The 15,456-nt window shown below is 40.1% G+C and overlaps 1 protein-coding gene across 1 annotated transcript in view; it reads left to right on the forward strand.

Moving 5' to 3' along the window:
* SYN2 (synapsin II) overlaps window positions 1–15,456 on the forward strand; it is a 273,091-nt gene that overhangs the window by 226,337 nt on the left and 31,298 nt on the right. The window contains exons 6-9 of the mRNA XM_003762453.4: window positions 8,765–8,827; window positions 9,825–9,967; window positions 12,620–12,694; window positions 13,622–13,724. Coding sequence (XP_003762501.3) covers window positions 8,765–8,827; window positions 9,825–9,967; window positions 12,620–12,694; window positions 13,622–13,724 — 384 coding nt within the window. The remainder of the gene's footprint in view (window positions 1–8,764; window positions 8,828–9,824; window positions 9,968–12,619; window positions 12,695–13,621; window positions 13,725–15,456) is intronic.

Below are 15,456 nucleotides of genomic sequence, written 5' to 3' on the forward strand. Positions count from 1 at the left end.
TGGCATCTGAACCAGCTCCCTTCCTGTGATTTTCCCTGGAGTGGGGGAGGGTGGAAGGCTGGGCTTCAGAGCCCCAGGAACCCAGAGTCTGTCCCTTCACTCTGGCTCTCCGACTCTGACCTCTTAACTCTGCTCTGCTGACCTCCCTTGGGCTACAGTTTTGGGGGAGGGCATCAAGGCAAAGGAAGAGGAAGAGAGGATCTGTACCCCACACTGAGGTCTTAACCAGATTAGTTGCATGCTATAGGATTAGCCACATGGAAAGAGAAGAGGATGCTTGTGGTTGACAGGGCTGGTCCAGGACTTGGCAACCTGTGGCACGCCTGCCCAAGATGGCACAAAAGGTGGGTTATAGGGCCATAAAGGCTGATGATGTGGGAGAGGTGTGAGGGGACACGTGTTTTGAGCCCTCCCCTTATGACTTCCTGACCAACCTAGATCATTAAAATTCCTGGCAACTAAGGCTTCAGAGAATTCTTTCAAGATATCCCTGAATTCACCTCCGCCTTGAATTTGGAGGATCCAGGCAGGCTCCTTCAGTCTTTGTATCCCCCCTTCCCCCACATCATCACCAGCAAAGAAGTGGATGAATGAAGACTTGGCACACTGATTTAAAAAGATTGCTGACTCCTAGACTGGTCTAATGTAAAAACTGTTAAAGCAAAGTGGGCCGAGGAGGAAGATCAGTGGGCAAAGAATCAAGTTCCCAGCCATGCATGTAACATTGGACAACTTGCATACTCTTTTTGCCAAGATGCCTGGGACCCTGGGACCCTGGGACCTAGAATTGTCAATACCATACCTTGTTTTCAATTCGGTGAAGTTGCATTATGAATTTCCCAGGACTTCCTGAATTGATGAAACAGGTAGCCATCAGTAGGAATGATTTAAAGAAGATAATCTTTGCTAAAGGACTCTTTCCTTCCTTCCTTCCTTTCTTCCTTCCTTCCTTCCTTCCTTCCTTCCTTCCTTCCTTCCTTCCTTCCTTCCTTCCTTCCTTTCATCTTTTCCTTTCTTCTTTTCTTCCTGTCTGCCTCCCTTCCCTGTCTCCCTTTCCTATCTCTCTTCCCTACTTATCTCCTTTCCTCCTTTCTTTTTTCCTTTTTCTTTTTTTCCCTTCCTTCCTACTTTACTTCCTTCCTATTTTCCTTTCTACCTTCCTTCCTTCCTTCCTCCTTTCTTTTCTTTCCTTCCTTTTCTTTTCTTTCTTTTCTTTCTTTCTTTCTTTCTTTCTTTCTTTCTTTCTTTCTTTCTTTCTTTCTTTCTTTCTTTCTTTCTTTTTAAAATCTGGCTTCAGACAATAGCTGTGTGATCCTGGGCAAGTCACTTAACCCTATCTGACTCCATTTTCTCATATATAAAATGAGCTGGAGAAGGAAATGGCAAACTGCCAATATCTTTGCCAAGAAAAGCCCAAAAGGGATCATAAAGAGGCCAACATGCCTGAAAAAGCAATTAAACAACAAACTGAGGACCAGAGACCAAGAAGTCACTTGTCCAAAGTCTGGCAAGCTGAAAATTCAAAATCAAGTATTGCTTTCAAACCAGTGCTCTACCCCCCCCCCCCACCAAATTTAAAATGATAGTAATTGATTTTTTGCAAGTCTCTAATAGAAGGCATTAAACAACATATATACATTCTAAAATAACCATGCTGCCCAGCCTTCCAGAAATGAATAGGAAAATTCAGATACTCCTGGGAGGGTACTTATCAACCAGCACAAGAATTGGTGAATGTCATGGGCACAGTACCAGAAAAAGAAGGCTGATCTAGAGTCAGAAAACTTGGGTTCAATTCTGTCTATGATAACTATACTTGTGTGAGCTTGGGCAAGTCTCTGGGCTTCTATTTCCTCATCTATAGGAAAGTATAATTTGATTAGAGCATCAGAATCAAACTCAGATAGAAATGGGAGTTACCAATCCAGATATAAGGTTCCCTGCTGACTTTACATTGACTTAGAAAACCACATGTTAACACTATATATAATCTATTATAATTTATTTTGCTAAATGTTTCCCAATTACATTTTAATCTGGTTCTGGGCTATTTGAAAAGGTCCTATCTTTGACACCTCTGGATTTTAAGGACATTTGATCTAGCTTTACATCTGCGATCCTAGGATGTATGGCAAAACCTCTCTATACTTTGTAATAAGTCTTTTATGGGAAAAATCATTATCCGGCATATAACCTTCTGGCAACGAGCACCTCTGAACATCTCTCTTTAAACAAAAGACAAATAGAACTTAACCTTCATGGTTGATCAGCTCTACCCAGGTAATATGCTTCACTGGCATAGTCACTGAGAACCCATGGAGTAATAGAAAGGACTTGAAGACAAAAAGATGGGTTCATAGGCTACATTGCACACTTGCTAACTGTGTAACCCTAATAAAATATGCCTGTTTCTTTATCTGTAAAACGAGGGGGTTAGATTTAATGACCTCTTATGGGATGACTTTCCAGCTCCAAATATGTGACATGAGGTACTAGGGGTGCACCCTATTGGCTGGCATTTTAGCAGAGATGAGTGAGAGCAAAAAATGAAATTGAGGAGAAAAAGCTATGATATTGTCTATGAGAAGAAAGGACTGTTCTTCAGGGTTTTTTTTTTTTAAACAGCCATCCCTGCCAAAGCCTTAGTTGAATCCCTTGCCAGGCTCACACCACTTCTTCCATCATGGATCTATCACCAGGGATTTCCTCTGAATCCTCAACTGCTTTGTGGAAACTCCTTGAAATGCCCTCAGTCCTCTGGTAAGGGCTGAGAATAACTCCCACAAATGGCTGACGATCGGCAATTAGGGCAACCCATATAAGGCCATGTTTCCGGTTCCCCCATAGGATAGCCAGTTGGCCCCATCTGGAGTCTTGGGTTTCACTGTATTTTCTCACATGACTACTTTTGGTCCCTGTGGTGTCAGAGGATTTCACCACTGAAGCATCATGGGAAAACCTGTGGTGGAATAATGAGAGAGGGGTTGTCCCCCTTCTGAGGAGGCCCTGCCAACGCTTCTCTCTGGAAGTCATTTGCTGCTTGTCCCGAGCCTATATGGAGAAAAATGTTAGGAAAGTAGCTCTTGGACTAGGTATTGAGTCCATTTCCTCTGACTACCCATTCCCCAGAGAATCCACAATAACTCCCCACCTATCCCTGAAAGGTGTCTGATGGGGGTGCTTGCTTTTGTCTAACAGGAGCCATGGAACATAAAATGTAAAAGCAGAGGAGGACTTTAGCTTTGATAAATTTACAGATGAGGAAACTGAGGCCAGAATGGGAAATACAGTAGAAATATTGGTTTTGGAGTCAGAAGACCTGCATTCACGTCTTTAAGACACATCTGACCTTAGTCAACTAAGTCACAATCTCTTTGGGGCTCAGTTTCCTCATTTGTAAAAAAATATATATATACTAGCTGACCTTTAAAATCCCTTATGGATCTAAATGTATGAGTTGAATAGATTGATTAATGCTTTTCCGAGAATGGCTAAAAGCATAATTGTGAAAGAGGCAGATTATTTCCAGTCCCCCCTCTTCTATACCCTTCCACTCAGAATACCTTTCTGTATCTTTGATATTTTTCCCACCATCTTGGATACCATCCAGAGAGATTGAGCTTGTCATCATGCTCTCTTCCCCTCCCTTCTCTTATACAATATGGAATTCAGGGATCTCCAAAGCCCCTATCCCAGCCTTCACAGATGATTTCAAGAAATCATAGAATAATAGCATGAAAATCAAAAGGGAGCTTCAAGTTCCTTTATCTAGACCAACTGTCTCATTTTATAATTGAGAACACTTTAGCTAGAAAGTTGAAATAGTTTTTGAGTTTGTATTTTTAACAGGGGACAAGGTTTTAAGCTAATAGGATGATTCTTTAATAGTGAAATCTCTAGGCAATAGATATTCTACTGCTATCTATCACACTACCTAAGCAACACAATGGACTGTCTGTCTAGTTTTGTTAATTGTCTTTTAGTATACTTGTCCCTGATTCCCAATCAGATCATAAAGTCCTTGAAAATAAGGACCATGTCTCTACATCACCCACTGTGGCTTGCATGGGGTAGAACTTATAGAAGAAATTCTCTACATATTGGCTGATTGCTCATGAAATAACAAGAGACACACTGGAAAGAAATTTGGGAAGACTTGTACGAACAGATGCAAAATGAAGCTAGCAGAACCAGGAAAACAATTTACTCAAAACTGCAGGGATATAAAACATTAGCAGAGGAACTAATCTTAACTTCAAAGACTTCAGAATAAAGCAATATCCTTCCCTTTTAATTGAAAGAGAATGAACCATGGGTATGGAATGAAGCATATTATTTGTCAGGCATGGCAAATGTATTGGTTTGTTTTGCTTAACTCTACTTTTTTATTACCAAGAACAGTTGGGATTGAGGTACTGGAAAGTAATAGTAAAGACAATACTTTTTTAAAGTATCAACAAAATATTCATTTATTAGAGGAAGTTGGAATGGAGGGTAAGAGGAAGAAAAAGAAGAGAAAGAAGAGAAAAAGAACAAGAAATAGAGTAAAAGAGAGAAAGGAAGGAAGATAGAAGGGAGGAAAGGAAGGAGAAAGGAAGGAAGATAGAAGGGAGGAAAGGAAGGAGAAAGGAAGAAAGGGAGAGAGGAAGGGAGGAAAGCAGGAAGAAAAGAAGGAAGGGAGGGAGGGAAGAAGGGAAAAAGAGAAGGAGTTATGGAAATGGGATACAAAGGAGAGGGGGTAGGGAAAGGAAGAAGGAAGGAAGAAAAAGAAAGAGAATGAGGAAAGAAAATAAAATGGAAGTGTAGTCATTTCTCCCTTTTTCTGGGCCTTAGGGAAGAAGGGGAAAAGAGAAGGAGTGATGGAAATGGGATAGAAAGGAGAGGGGGTAGGGAAAGGAAGAAGGAAGGAAGAAAAAGAAAGAGAAAGAGGAAAGAAAATAAAAGGGAAGTGTAGTCATTTCTCCCTTTCTCTGGGCCTTAGTTTCCTTATCTGTGAAAAGATTCAGTTCATTTTGGAAGTCTCTGGGTCATTTCTCAGCCTAAAAATTCTCTATTTCTATTATGAATCACTATCTTCTCAGTCTGAGCAAGATAAATAGAGAGTTCTTGGGGTTCAGGATGGGCAGACATCTTTCTTTCTCCTTCCTGTCCCCAGCTCTGTCTGCTGTCCCTCTCTAATCTTCCCTCAATCCCACCAAGCAGAGGCCACCCCGGCCACAGACCAGGAATGTGAAAAGCCTCATTGAAGGCACTCCCAGTGCCTGCGGTTAGCTCCAGGGTCTCCATATGGGCTAACTTTCCATCAGCAGCAACAACAGTTTCTAGGAAGAAAAAAAGAAAATGTTTTTCTTTTTCAAACCTGCTTCTGTCAGCAGTTCCCTTTATAGGACTAATGATGATGTCCAGGAAAGAAAAACAAAAGTTCAAGAGGAGAAGGAGAAGGATGAAGATTGATTTGGAAAAAAATAAAAGTTTACTCCTCCATGGCCTTCCAGACTTCCATATCTTGAGTTCATAAATAGTTTGCAAAATCATAGAATGATAGAGGATCCTAGAGCTAAAAGACACCTTAGAGATAATTTGTCCAACTGCCTAATTTTATAGATTTGGAAACTGAGGCCCAGAAAGAAAGATTAATTTGTCCAAGGTTGCCCCACTAGTTAATGGGAGAACTGTCTCCCATCCTCATCTCCAGACTCCCAGTCTGCTGTGATTTCCATGGCACCATCTAATTCCTGTCAGAGCTGGTAGTCTTAGTGCCCATAATTCTGCCATTATGCTAGACTCCTATGTATTGCTTAAGTAAGACACTCCATCTCCAAACTCAGCGCATTATCTCTGGCTGTTCCCTGTACCTGGAATGCTCTTGCTCCCACGGTTCTCTGACTTCTCTGACTTTCTCCAAGTCTTGGCTGAAGTCTTACTTTCTGGAAGGAGCTATTCCTAGAGTTCCTTCCCTCTGAAATTATCTAATTTGCATGCCTTGTCTGACATAATGGTAGCATGTCTTCTTCCTCATTAGATATGGAGCTCCTTAAGAGCAAGGATTGAGTTTGCCTTTCTTTATAAACCGTTAGGTAGCACAAAGCATGACATAGAGTAAGTGTTCAGTAAAGGCTGGTTGACTTCTCTTGCCTTAACCTTAGAACAATTTTTTTTAGTTAAACCATCACTAGCCTTCAAGAATTCTCTTTTAAATGCTGATACCTCTGGATAGTTTTTGAGCACTTGATTGGTGATGTTTTCCTCTCTCAAATTATCTCCCATCTACTCTGCATATTTATATTTCATTTTAAAAAAATATTTGTTATTACATTTATTCTGTATACTTCATATATATACCTAGTCATTCACATGTTGTATCCTTCATTGGTATATAAGCTTCCTGAGGACAGAAATTGTTTTATCTTTCTTGATATGAAGCACAGTGCTTGACACATAGTAGGCATTTAATAATTGCTTAGTGACTGTTTAACTGGTGACTTGTTAACAGCATATTTTAGTTACACAAATTCTAACTGAGGGAGGGAAGAGAAGACAAGATGACAAATGAATAAAAAAAAAAAAAAAACCTGAGCTAAGGAGAAAACACCATAATAATTAGCACTGTCCTAGAGTGAAAAGGGGGCTCCCTTGGAAAGAAATTGCTTCCTCCTTACTGGAGGTCATTGCACAGAGGCCAAATGATCACTTTTGATGTATACTAGAGAGAAGCTTCTTGGTCCATTTTAGATTAGTCTTGGAAATCCCTTCCACACATGAAACGCTGTGAAGGTGATAAGTTTTGTTTGAGTGGGAGGAGAGAAGGGTCCTGAGCATTGGGAAGAGAGGGGTGGGTAAGGAGAAATTTAGCTAAGGTATCAGCATGAGAGCCCTTGAGAGAAGAGACTCATTGAGTTTAGGGCTAGAGACAGGGACCCACGTCAACAATACAATCTAACAAACATTTAGCACCTATTGGAAAAGGCTAAGTAGGAGACACTCTCAGAAGCCAATTAGTCCAACATGTAGCGGATCAAAAGTGGTCCCAAAACCATCCCTAAGGAATGGTTGTCTAGCTTCTGTCTGAAGGAACCTAGAGAGAAAGAGCCCACTGACTCCCTAAACAGCCCACTCCTCTCTTGGACAGCTCTCGTTGTTGAACAAGTTTTTCCTGACTTCCAAGTCACCTGCCTCATTGTAGCTTCCTCTTCTTATTCACAATTCTGTTTCTAACAGGAGCCAAAAGATTTTCAGTCTCCCCATTCTGGATTCTATTAATAAAGTAATAAGTGCTCACTATGTATGAAGCTGGACAACTAGGTGGTACAGTAGGTAAGAGTGCCAGACCTGAAGTCAGGAAGATTCATCTACTTGAGCTAAAAATCTAACCTCAGACACTTACTAACTGTATCATCCTGGTCAAGTCATTTCATCCTGTTTGCCTCAGTTTCCTCATCTGTAAACTGAACTGGAGAAGGAAATGGCAAACCACTCCATTATCTGCCAAGAAAACCCTCTATGGGGTCACAGAGAGAAGGACAGGATTGAAATCATTGAACAACAAATGTACAAAGCACTCTATCTAGGAATACAAAGAGAAAGCACCTGTTTCTCAGAAGTTCATGTTCTAATAAGGGAAGTTAACACAAAATAGATTATAGCTAAAATCAGATGGAAAGTTCCTGTGGTCTTTAGGGCAAAGCAGCAAAGCAGCAAAGATTTCAGGCAAATCACTGAACTTCCTTCTGCTTCCATCCCCTCAATTGCAAAATGGTGATAATAACAGCATCCACCTTCCCGGGTAGTTATGAGGATCAAATGAGACATCTGTAAAGCTTTTGGCACAGTACCTGGCACATAGTAAGCCCTTAATAAATGTATTTTTTCCTTGTTTTCAGACCTATAACCAGTTTTAAAAGCATCTCACTGTACTATCATGCAGCTCATATTTCTCCAACTTTTATACAAAAGTGTTATGAGAAATTTCAAATTCTTTGTTAAAAGTTAACTTAATATTAAGTTAATAGTGTAAGTGAAATGACAACTTCCTGATCTAATATTAATTTATTTAATATTTATTCATTATTTTATATATCTATGTTGATTTAACATTAATATTTATTAATAAATTTATGAAGGAACACACAGTGGAGTTGTCATTTGTTCAGCATAGGGAACTCCCAGTGTGGAAGCTCCCTCCCATGCAGATTGTTGCTTATCTACGACTTCATGGATAAATCCCAGGAATTGGCATGAGATTCATGGAAATTCTGTGATTTGCCTGACTTCCATTTCAGTCTTCTCTTCTTATTCCTAATTCTGTCCTTGGTAGCCTCATGATAGCACATTTATGTGGTGCTTTAAGGTTTGCAATTGTTTTACAAATATGATCTCATTTTGTTCTCACAATGGCCCTGCAAGGTCAGTGCCATTTTACAGATGTAGTATTGATCCAAGGTTTTCCTGATACCAGTGGACCCAGCCCTTCCTCTCCTGTGTTACACTAGCGCACACCAGTCTAATAGCCTTGCTAAAAAGAAAACTGGGTTAGTCTGGCGTGACCTGGTCCTGACATAGCAAGATTGACTTCTCCTTCATCAGCTGTTCTCATAGCCACATTCAGGGGAGCTCGGCCAGCAGCGGAATCCTGGGCAGAGGAAGCATGGGGCCCAAGCCAGGGTCATCCCTACCCTCCGAAGAACAACTGATTTGGCCGGAGGCTGGGTCCTGGATGAGGGACAAACAGCTCTGAGTCAATCCTTCTCTTTTCTCTTATCTTTAGCTGACGCTCCCGACATTCCCTGTGGTGGTGAAAATCGGCCATGCACACTCAGGCATGGGGAAGGTAAGTCACAGGGAGCCAAGAGGACCACAAAGGGGGGCAAAAATATATATGGGAAGGGACGAGTTTCCGACAGAAGCTCAGATCTGCCTCTTCTTCCTCCCGATTCTAGTCAAGGTGAGCATCCACATTGAGAAAGGTTCCCTGAGCTACTCTGTACCTCTGGACATCTTAGGACCAGTTCTGAAAGTCAGAGTCTTTCTTTGTTTCTCTATCTAAAATACCAATAGTACCAGGTAGTCCCCTTTGAGCATGTGGACCGGTTGCATTCACCCTAATGCCATGGAGTGTGGTGGCAATATTTACCCTGAATGGAACTTCTTTTGCCACCATGAATAATTTCATTCTGAAAGCCTTTCTTGGAGACCGTTTACCATGCCAGACTGCTTATGGCCCTTCAAAGGTCTAGAGAGGAAGCTAATTTAGCCAGGCTCTTTCACTCCTGAGCCAACAGAATGTAGGAGAACTAGAAGCAGGGCTGGTAAGAAATAAAATGCCATACTTTCTCTTTTCTCTGTATTCTAAGGGTTGCTAATCAGAGACTGATGACTTAAAAACAGCTTTTTGAGAATTGTATTTCAGTAGAACTGTGTTCCTGTGTATTTTTTTTTAAATGTATTTAAAAACATTTCTGAGAAGGGGTCCATAGGCTTTTCCGGACCAACAAAGGAGCCCAGGCCACACAGACAAAAAAGTTTAGAACCCCTGCTCTATTCCCTGTTTCATTAGATTTCTGTTGCAAAACTTATTGGGGATGGGGAAGAACCATATTAGTTGTAGAAGACCATGAATGCTTTCTGAACCCAAGAAGAGGAGCATAGAGAAGTATAAAAAAAAAATAGGAGAGCCAGAGAACTGGTGGAAAGTGTGGGAGCTAGGATGATCTGAATGGTTTTCAGTCAAATTGTTTTGGGGCTCCTGGTTCATGAAAGCTCCTTGATTCTTCTCTCTTTTCCTCACATTTGCACTTTCTTCCCTCTCACACTTGCTCCAATACTAGGTAAAGGTGGAGAATCACTATGACTTCCAGGACATCGCCAGTGTGGTGGCCCTCACCCAGACCTATGCCACGGCTGAGCCATTCATTGACTCCAAGTATGACATCCGGATCCAGAAGATTGGCAACAACTACAAAGCTTACATGTGAGTCAGATCCTGGGGCTACGACCTTCTTTCCCATAAACTAGGGGTTCAAAGCTTCTGTCTTGAAAATGGCATCTGATTCTTAGCTTCATTGGAAGCACTGCACTGGAAATCACCAAGAAGAGAGCCCATTTATGCTTCTGGTTGTTTATAATCACATAGCTTTAAAAAGTGTGTGTAGAGGGAACTTATCAAGGCAATTTATTTTTTATGTCACCATAGTTTTCCCCTAGTATCCACATCCTCCTTCTTCTCAGAGAGCCATTCCATATAATTAATAGTATTTTTGAATATTAAAAAAGAAAAAGAAGAGGAAAAAATCAGTATAACTGATCAATACATGAAAAATCTTAGAATAATATATAATGTACAATATTTGTGAACTTCCCACCTCCTCAAAGGGTATGGGTAGAAGTGACTTTTCATACTTCTTTTAAGTCATACTTTATATTTATAATTTTTCAAAATTCACTTTTGATTTTTCTATGTACATGTGGTTTTTCTTTCCCTTTACATTGTTGTAGTGACTATGTATACTGTTTTCTTGGCTCTGATTATTTTACTCTGCATTAATTCATGTAAGATAATCTGTATTTATCATATTCATCATTTCTGAGGGCACAGTAATATTCCGTTATGTACAATTTGTTTAGGTATTCCCCAATCAATGGATATCGACTTTGTTTTCATGTCTTTGCTAGCACAAAAATGTTCCTAGAATTATTGTGCTATGTTAGGAACTTTTTTCTTAACCATAGGCCCCTAAAGGTATAAACCTGGAAATGGAATCTCTGGGTCATTGGAAGGACATTTCAATCACTTTATTTGCATAATTCCAAATTGTTTCCAAAATGATTTTATTGTTTAACAGCTCCACCAACAATGCATTAGTATGCTTTTCTTCCCATATCTCTTGACCAGCAATGATTGTTCCTTTTTTGTCATTTTTGTTAATTTGTACAATATGAAAATGTCAAAATTGTTTTGACTTTAATTTCTCTTTTTATTGGTTATTTAGAGCATTCTTTCATGTGGTTGTTAAAGTTTATTAGTTTTCTGGTGTTCATATCGTTTGAGCACTTATTTAGGGGTGAATGGTTTTTGATATAAATGTATATGAGAAGTTTAGGAAGGATTTGAAGAAGAAAAGAAGGAATTCTTTTGGGCATGTGGATTTTGAGATGCTTCCTGGTAATTTAATTTTAAGATCTTCAAAAAGCCATTGTGTTTTTTGTCCTTTGAAGACCAAAATATTATCACTATGTTGGGGTCAAGATACAGTGTGTCCAGCTGTGGCTAATTAGACCAATACAAGCTTGAAAAGTGACCATACCTTGGGCACAGATAGTCCATATGAACACAAAAAGGCAGATAGTGATGGAAACTGGTGTTCAGAAGAGATATTAGAGCTAGATTTAATCTGGGTTCTGAGAGTCATTGTCATAGAGATCCTAACAAACACATGAGAGAGCTGAAATCACCAAATGAGAGTGTATTGAGAGAAAAGAAACCTGAGGATAGAATTCAGAAGGACACCCATAGTCAGTGATCCAAATGAAAATACAGCAAATAGGGCTGCAAAGTTATACAGCAAAGAGGGAAGCCAAGAGAGAGCAATATCATGTTAATCTAGAAAAATCAACTCTGAATGATGTTTCCAGAGAGTTAGAGACAAGACTTCTAACCCTTTCAAAATGTATTAAAAGGGGGAAAAGGCACTAACAGGTATTTGCTCATAGAGCTAATGGATTCTCCATCACCAAGAGAAGTCAACCAAGGATTTGGGAGATCTTTTCCCCAAGAAAAATGGCAAAGAAACATGGAAAGACTATCCAACTTGTGGATTGATGGCCCCAAAGAAATGCAGTACAGAATCAGCTTTTAAGACTATTTATTAATTAGAGTTGTTTTAGATTGTAATTTAATATTAGTTGTTCTCTTCTAAAAACTAATAACCATTGTCTATTATTGTTATTCAATCACTATTTGTGAAGTACTTTGCAAATCTTACAGCACTATATAAATGCTAGCTATTATTATATAATTAAACATAATTTATTTAATCCTTTCAGTAGCCCTGTGAAGTGGGTAGTGAATCATTATCCCTATTTTACAGATGAGGCAACTGAGTTTCAGAAAGATCAAGTGACTTCTCCAAAATCATAAGTAATGGGGTCAAGATGTAAACTTAGATCCTCAGATTTCAAATCTGATGGTGGTGGTAAGGGTTCCCCTAATTGATAGACTTTAGGGGATGGTAATGAGCTAGGTCTCAAACAAAAGAAATTCTGAAATGTCTGAGTCAGATTATATAATGAGTTATATAAGTTATAATGAGGAGTTAGCCTCTGAGATCCCTATCAGATCTAGAGCAATGATCCTTAGAATTAGCATTTAGCAACTTTCCCCAGAATTCCTAGTGAGACTAAACTGATAGTTTAATCAAGAGATAGTCTTGAATAGTCTTTGAACTTAGTTCTTGACCAATCAGGTAGACTCCAGACTCATGGGAAATGGGAGAGAGGAGAGAAAAGTGTCAGCTAGCTCCATGGAAGTAAGACCATTCTTGCCCTTTTTCCAGCCAATAACTCACTGTCCCCCCTGGCCTGGCCTGACCTTCCTGGCCTGGTCTGGCCTGGGTCTTTGTTCTAGGAGGACATCCATCTCAGGAAACTGGAAGACAAACACTGGATCTGCAATGCTAGAGCAGATTGCTATGTCGGACAGGTGAGTAAGCAAACTTTTGAGCCCATGGAATGACTTTCTGAGCACCCCCAAAATGGAAAACTTTATAATAGAAGGGATGAGCATAAATAAAGGGATGGAAAGCAAAGAGTAAATGGACAAACTGAAGCATTTATTCATTCATCCATCTATCCATCCAGCCATCTATCCATTTACCCAAGCCTCTATCTTTCCATTCTTCCATTCATCTATCCATCTTCTGTCCATTCATGCAGCTATCATCCTCCTTTTATCCAACCATCCATATATTCACTGAACAAAATGTATTAGGTTTTTATTTTATATCTAGATCTGTTCTAGAACATGTAAAAATGTATAAGATCACCTTGCCTTCAAGGACCTGTCAATCAAATTAGGGAGGCAAGACTTTTTTGCACGACCAATATAAAGCAATATTTACAAGCTATGAGAAGGTACAGATTTTACATGTTACATGATAATAATAACAATAATAATATAAACATAGTTCATTTAATTAGCACTTGAGAATTTGCAAAGCACTTTACATAAATGATTTCATGTGATCCTGGCAACAGCTTGGTTAGGTAAGTATCACATGTCCCATATTCCCGTTTTGCAAATGAAAAAACTGGGGCTCAAAGAGGCTGATTTGTTCATGATCGCATAAGCATCAGCAACAGAGGGAGATGTCACTAAGGGGGTGTGAGTTTTAAGCAGGAAAATTTCACGGATAAAGTGGGCTTGAGTTGAACCTTTAAGAAGGAAAGAAATGGAAGGGCAGAGAGGAGGGGAAAGGATTCTAGACCAAAGTCACAACCTATGCAAGGATGCAATTGCAAGAATGACCTTAGGACATGAAAGGGATGGTAAGGGGTTGAAAGAAAGGGAAGGGAGAGTTAAGTATTGGATCCACTAATTCCTCAGCTATGCTTCCCTTTCCTTTCAAAGATATAAGCTGTGGGTGGACTCCTGCTCCGAGATCTTTGGAGGTCTGGATATCTGTGCTGTCAAGGCTGTGCATGGCAAGGATGGGAAAGACTACATTTTTGAGGTAAGTCTGACTCAGGCAGATTGGACTTTATTTAGATGAGGGAAGGAAAGGGCCAAGATGGGCATCCTTTGGTCCATAACTCTGGCTTTGAGATTAAGAAGAAAGAATCCAGTGACCTGGTGGAAGTTCCTAGGGGTGAGAAATAATATCTTCATATAGGAAAGTGTTTTAAACAATTGGGTCTTATGGTCCTAGGAATCAGACCTTCCTCTATACTAATATCTCCAGTGATCAAAGAGGGAGAATTTTCCAAATTCTAACTCTTACTGACCTTTTGTATTATAAAAACCAGAGGCAATACCATGTTGTCTCCCAGACCCCTACTTAGATGCCATCCTCCCTGAGAGAAGGAGAGGAGCCGCATTGTGGTGTTAGAAACAAACAAAAAACTCTCCACCTGTGGAGTAAGGGAATCAGCAATGCTGGCTTCTTATCCTACTTCCTGCTTCTAACTTGCTGTCTGACTCTCGATAAATCACTAAGTTTGCACTGGGTCAGTCTCTCTCTTCTCGAATAATTTTGAATCACTGTGCTAATACTGAATCCTGGGAAGTGACCCCATGTATTTGAATTGACACTAGCTCAAATAAATAAAATACGGTAATTAGTCCTAGCTGAATGAAAATATATAGCAAAATTTTAATAATGCAGACTATTTCATTGATTAATCTCACTAACCACTGGCACTGGCTGTATTAAACAGGGGACTGTATCCCAGGCACTGTGCTTAAGCACTAGGAATGCAAATAAAGGCAAAACATGCCCCATCTTTGAGGACCTTACATTCTAATAGAAATAACCAAACACTGAGTATGATAGGATCATTGCTTTAGACCTAGGGGGACTTAATGTTCTTGACATCCTCTTCATCCTCCACATGTCCTCCTGGTCTTTCCTGCCAACTAGAAAAGCATCTGATAAATGGGAATATCAAGGACAAGATATCAGTCCTTCAAGGTTTGTGTTTGAAACAAGGATGGAGGGATAGAGGGAATAAAGATTTATATAGCACCTACTATGTATCAGATACTGTGCTAAGCACTTTTTTGGGGGGAATATTATTTCACTAGATCCTTAAGGGAGGTATTGTTAAGTATTGTTATTATCCCCATTTTACAGATGAGGAAACCAAAACAAATAGAGCTTAAATGCCTAGGGTCACATAATAATCTGAGATTGGATTTGAACTTGTCTTCCTTATTCCAGATTAAGTGCACTGGGCCATTTTGCTGCTTCTGAGGCAGAAAGCAATTTTTATAACCCAAAGGAAGAAATTGTCATTGATAGAATATGGTACTCTCTAGTCCTGGGATTTGGAGGGGTCTTAATCTCACAGGGTTATAGATTTAGAGCTGGAAGAGACTTCAGAATTTTCCTCTCTTTTCTGGGAGCCCCTCAAAATACACCTTAAAAGAACCCCATCCCCCTATGAGAAGTTCTGCCTAGCTGGCATCAGGACACGTTTCCCCTGCACGTATCCACGTGCACAAAGACCTGTTACTAACCAGGGGAGACCTGGCAGTAGGGAGCCGAATGTCTGGGGCTGTCTCGTGGATGTCCGATGGATCACACATTGGAAGGCCATGTGCCCCACTTGTGGCTGGGGGTGGATGAGTAAGTTTTGTGGCACAGTAGCTTTTTGCTTGGCTGAGTCCTCTAATAACTTCCTTTCTGAGAACTTGCCACACCCCTGTTTCCAGCCATGGTCCTTAACCGCATTTCTCTCTGCTTC

The sequence above is a fragment of the Sarcophilus harrisii genome, chromosome 1, assembly GCF_902635505.1.
Source record: "Sarcophilus harrisii chromosome 1, mSarHar1.11, whole genome shotgun sequence".
NCBI classification, from domain to species: domain Eukaryota; kingdom Metazoa; phylum Chordata; class Mammalia; order Dasyuromorphia; family Dasyuridae; genus Sarcophilus; species Sarcophilus harrisii.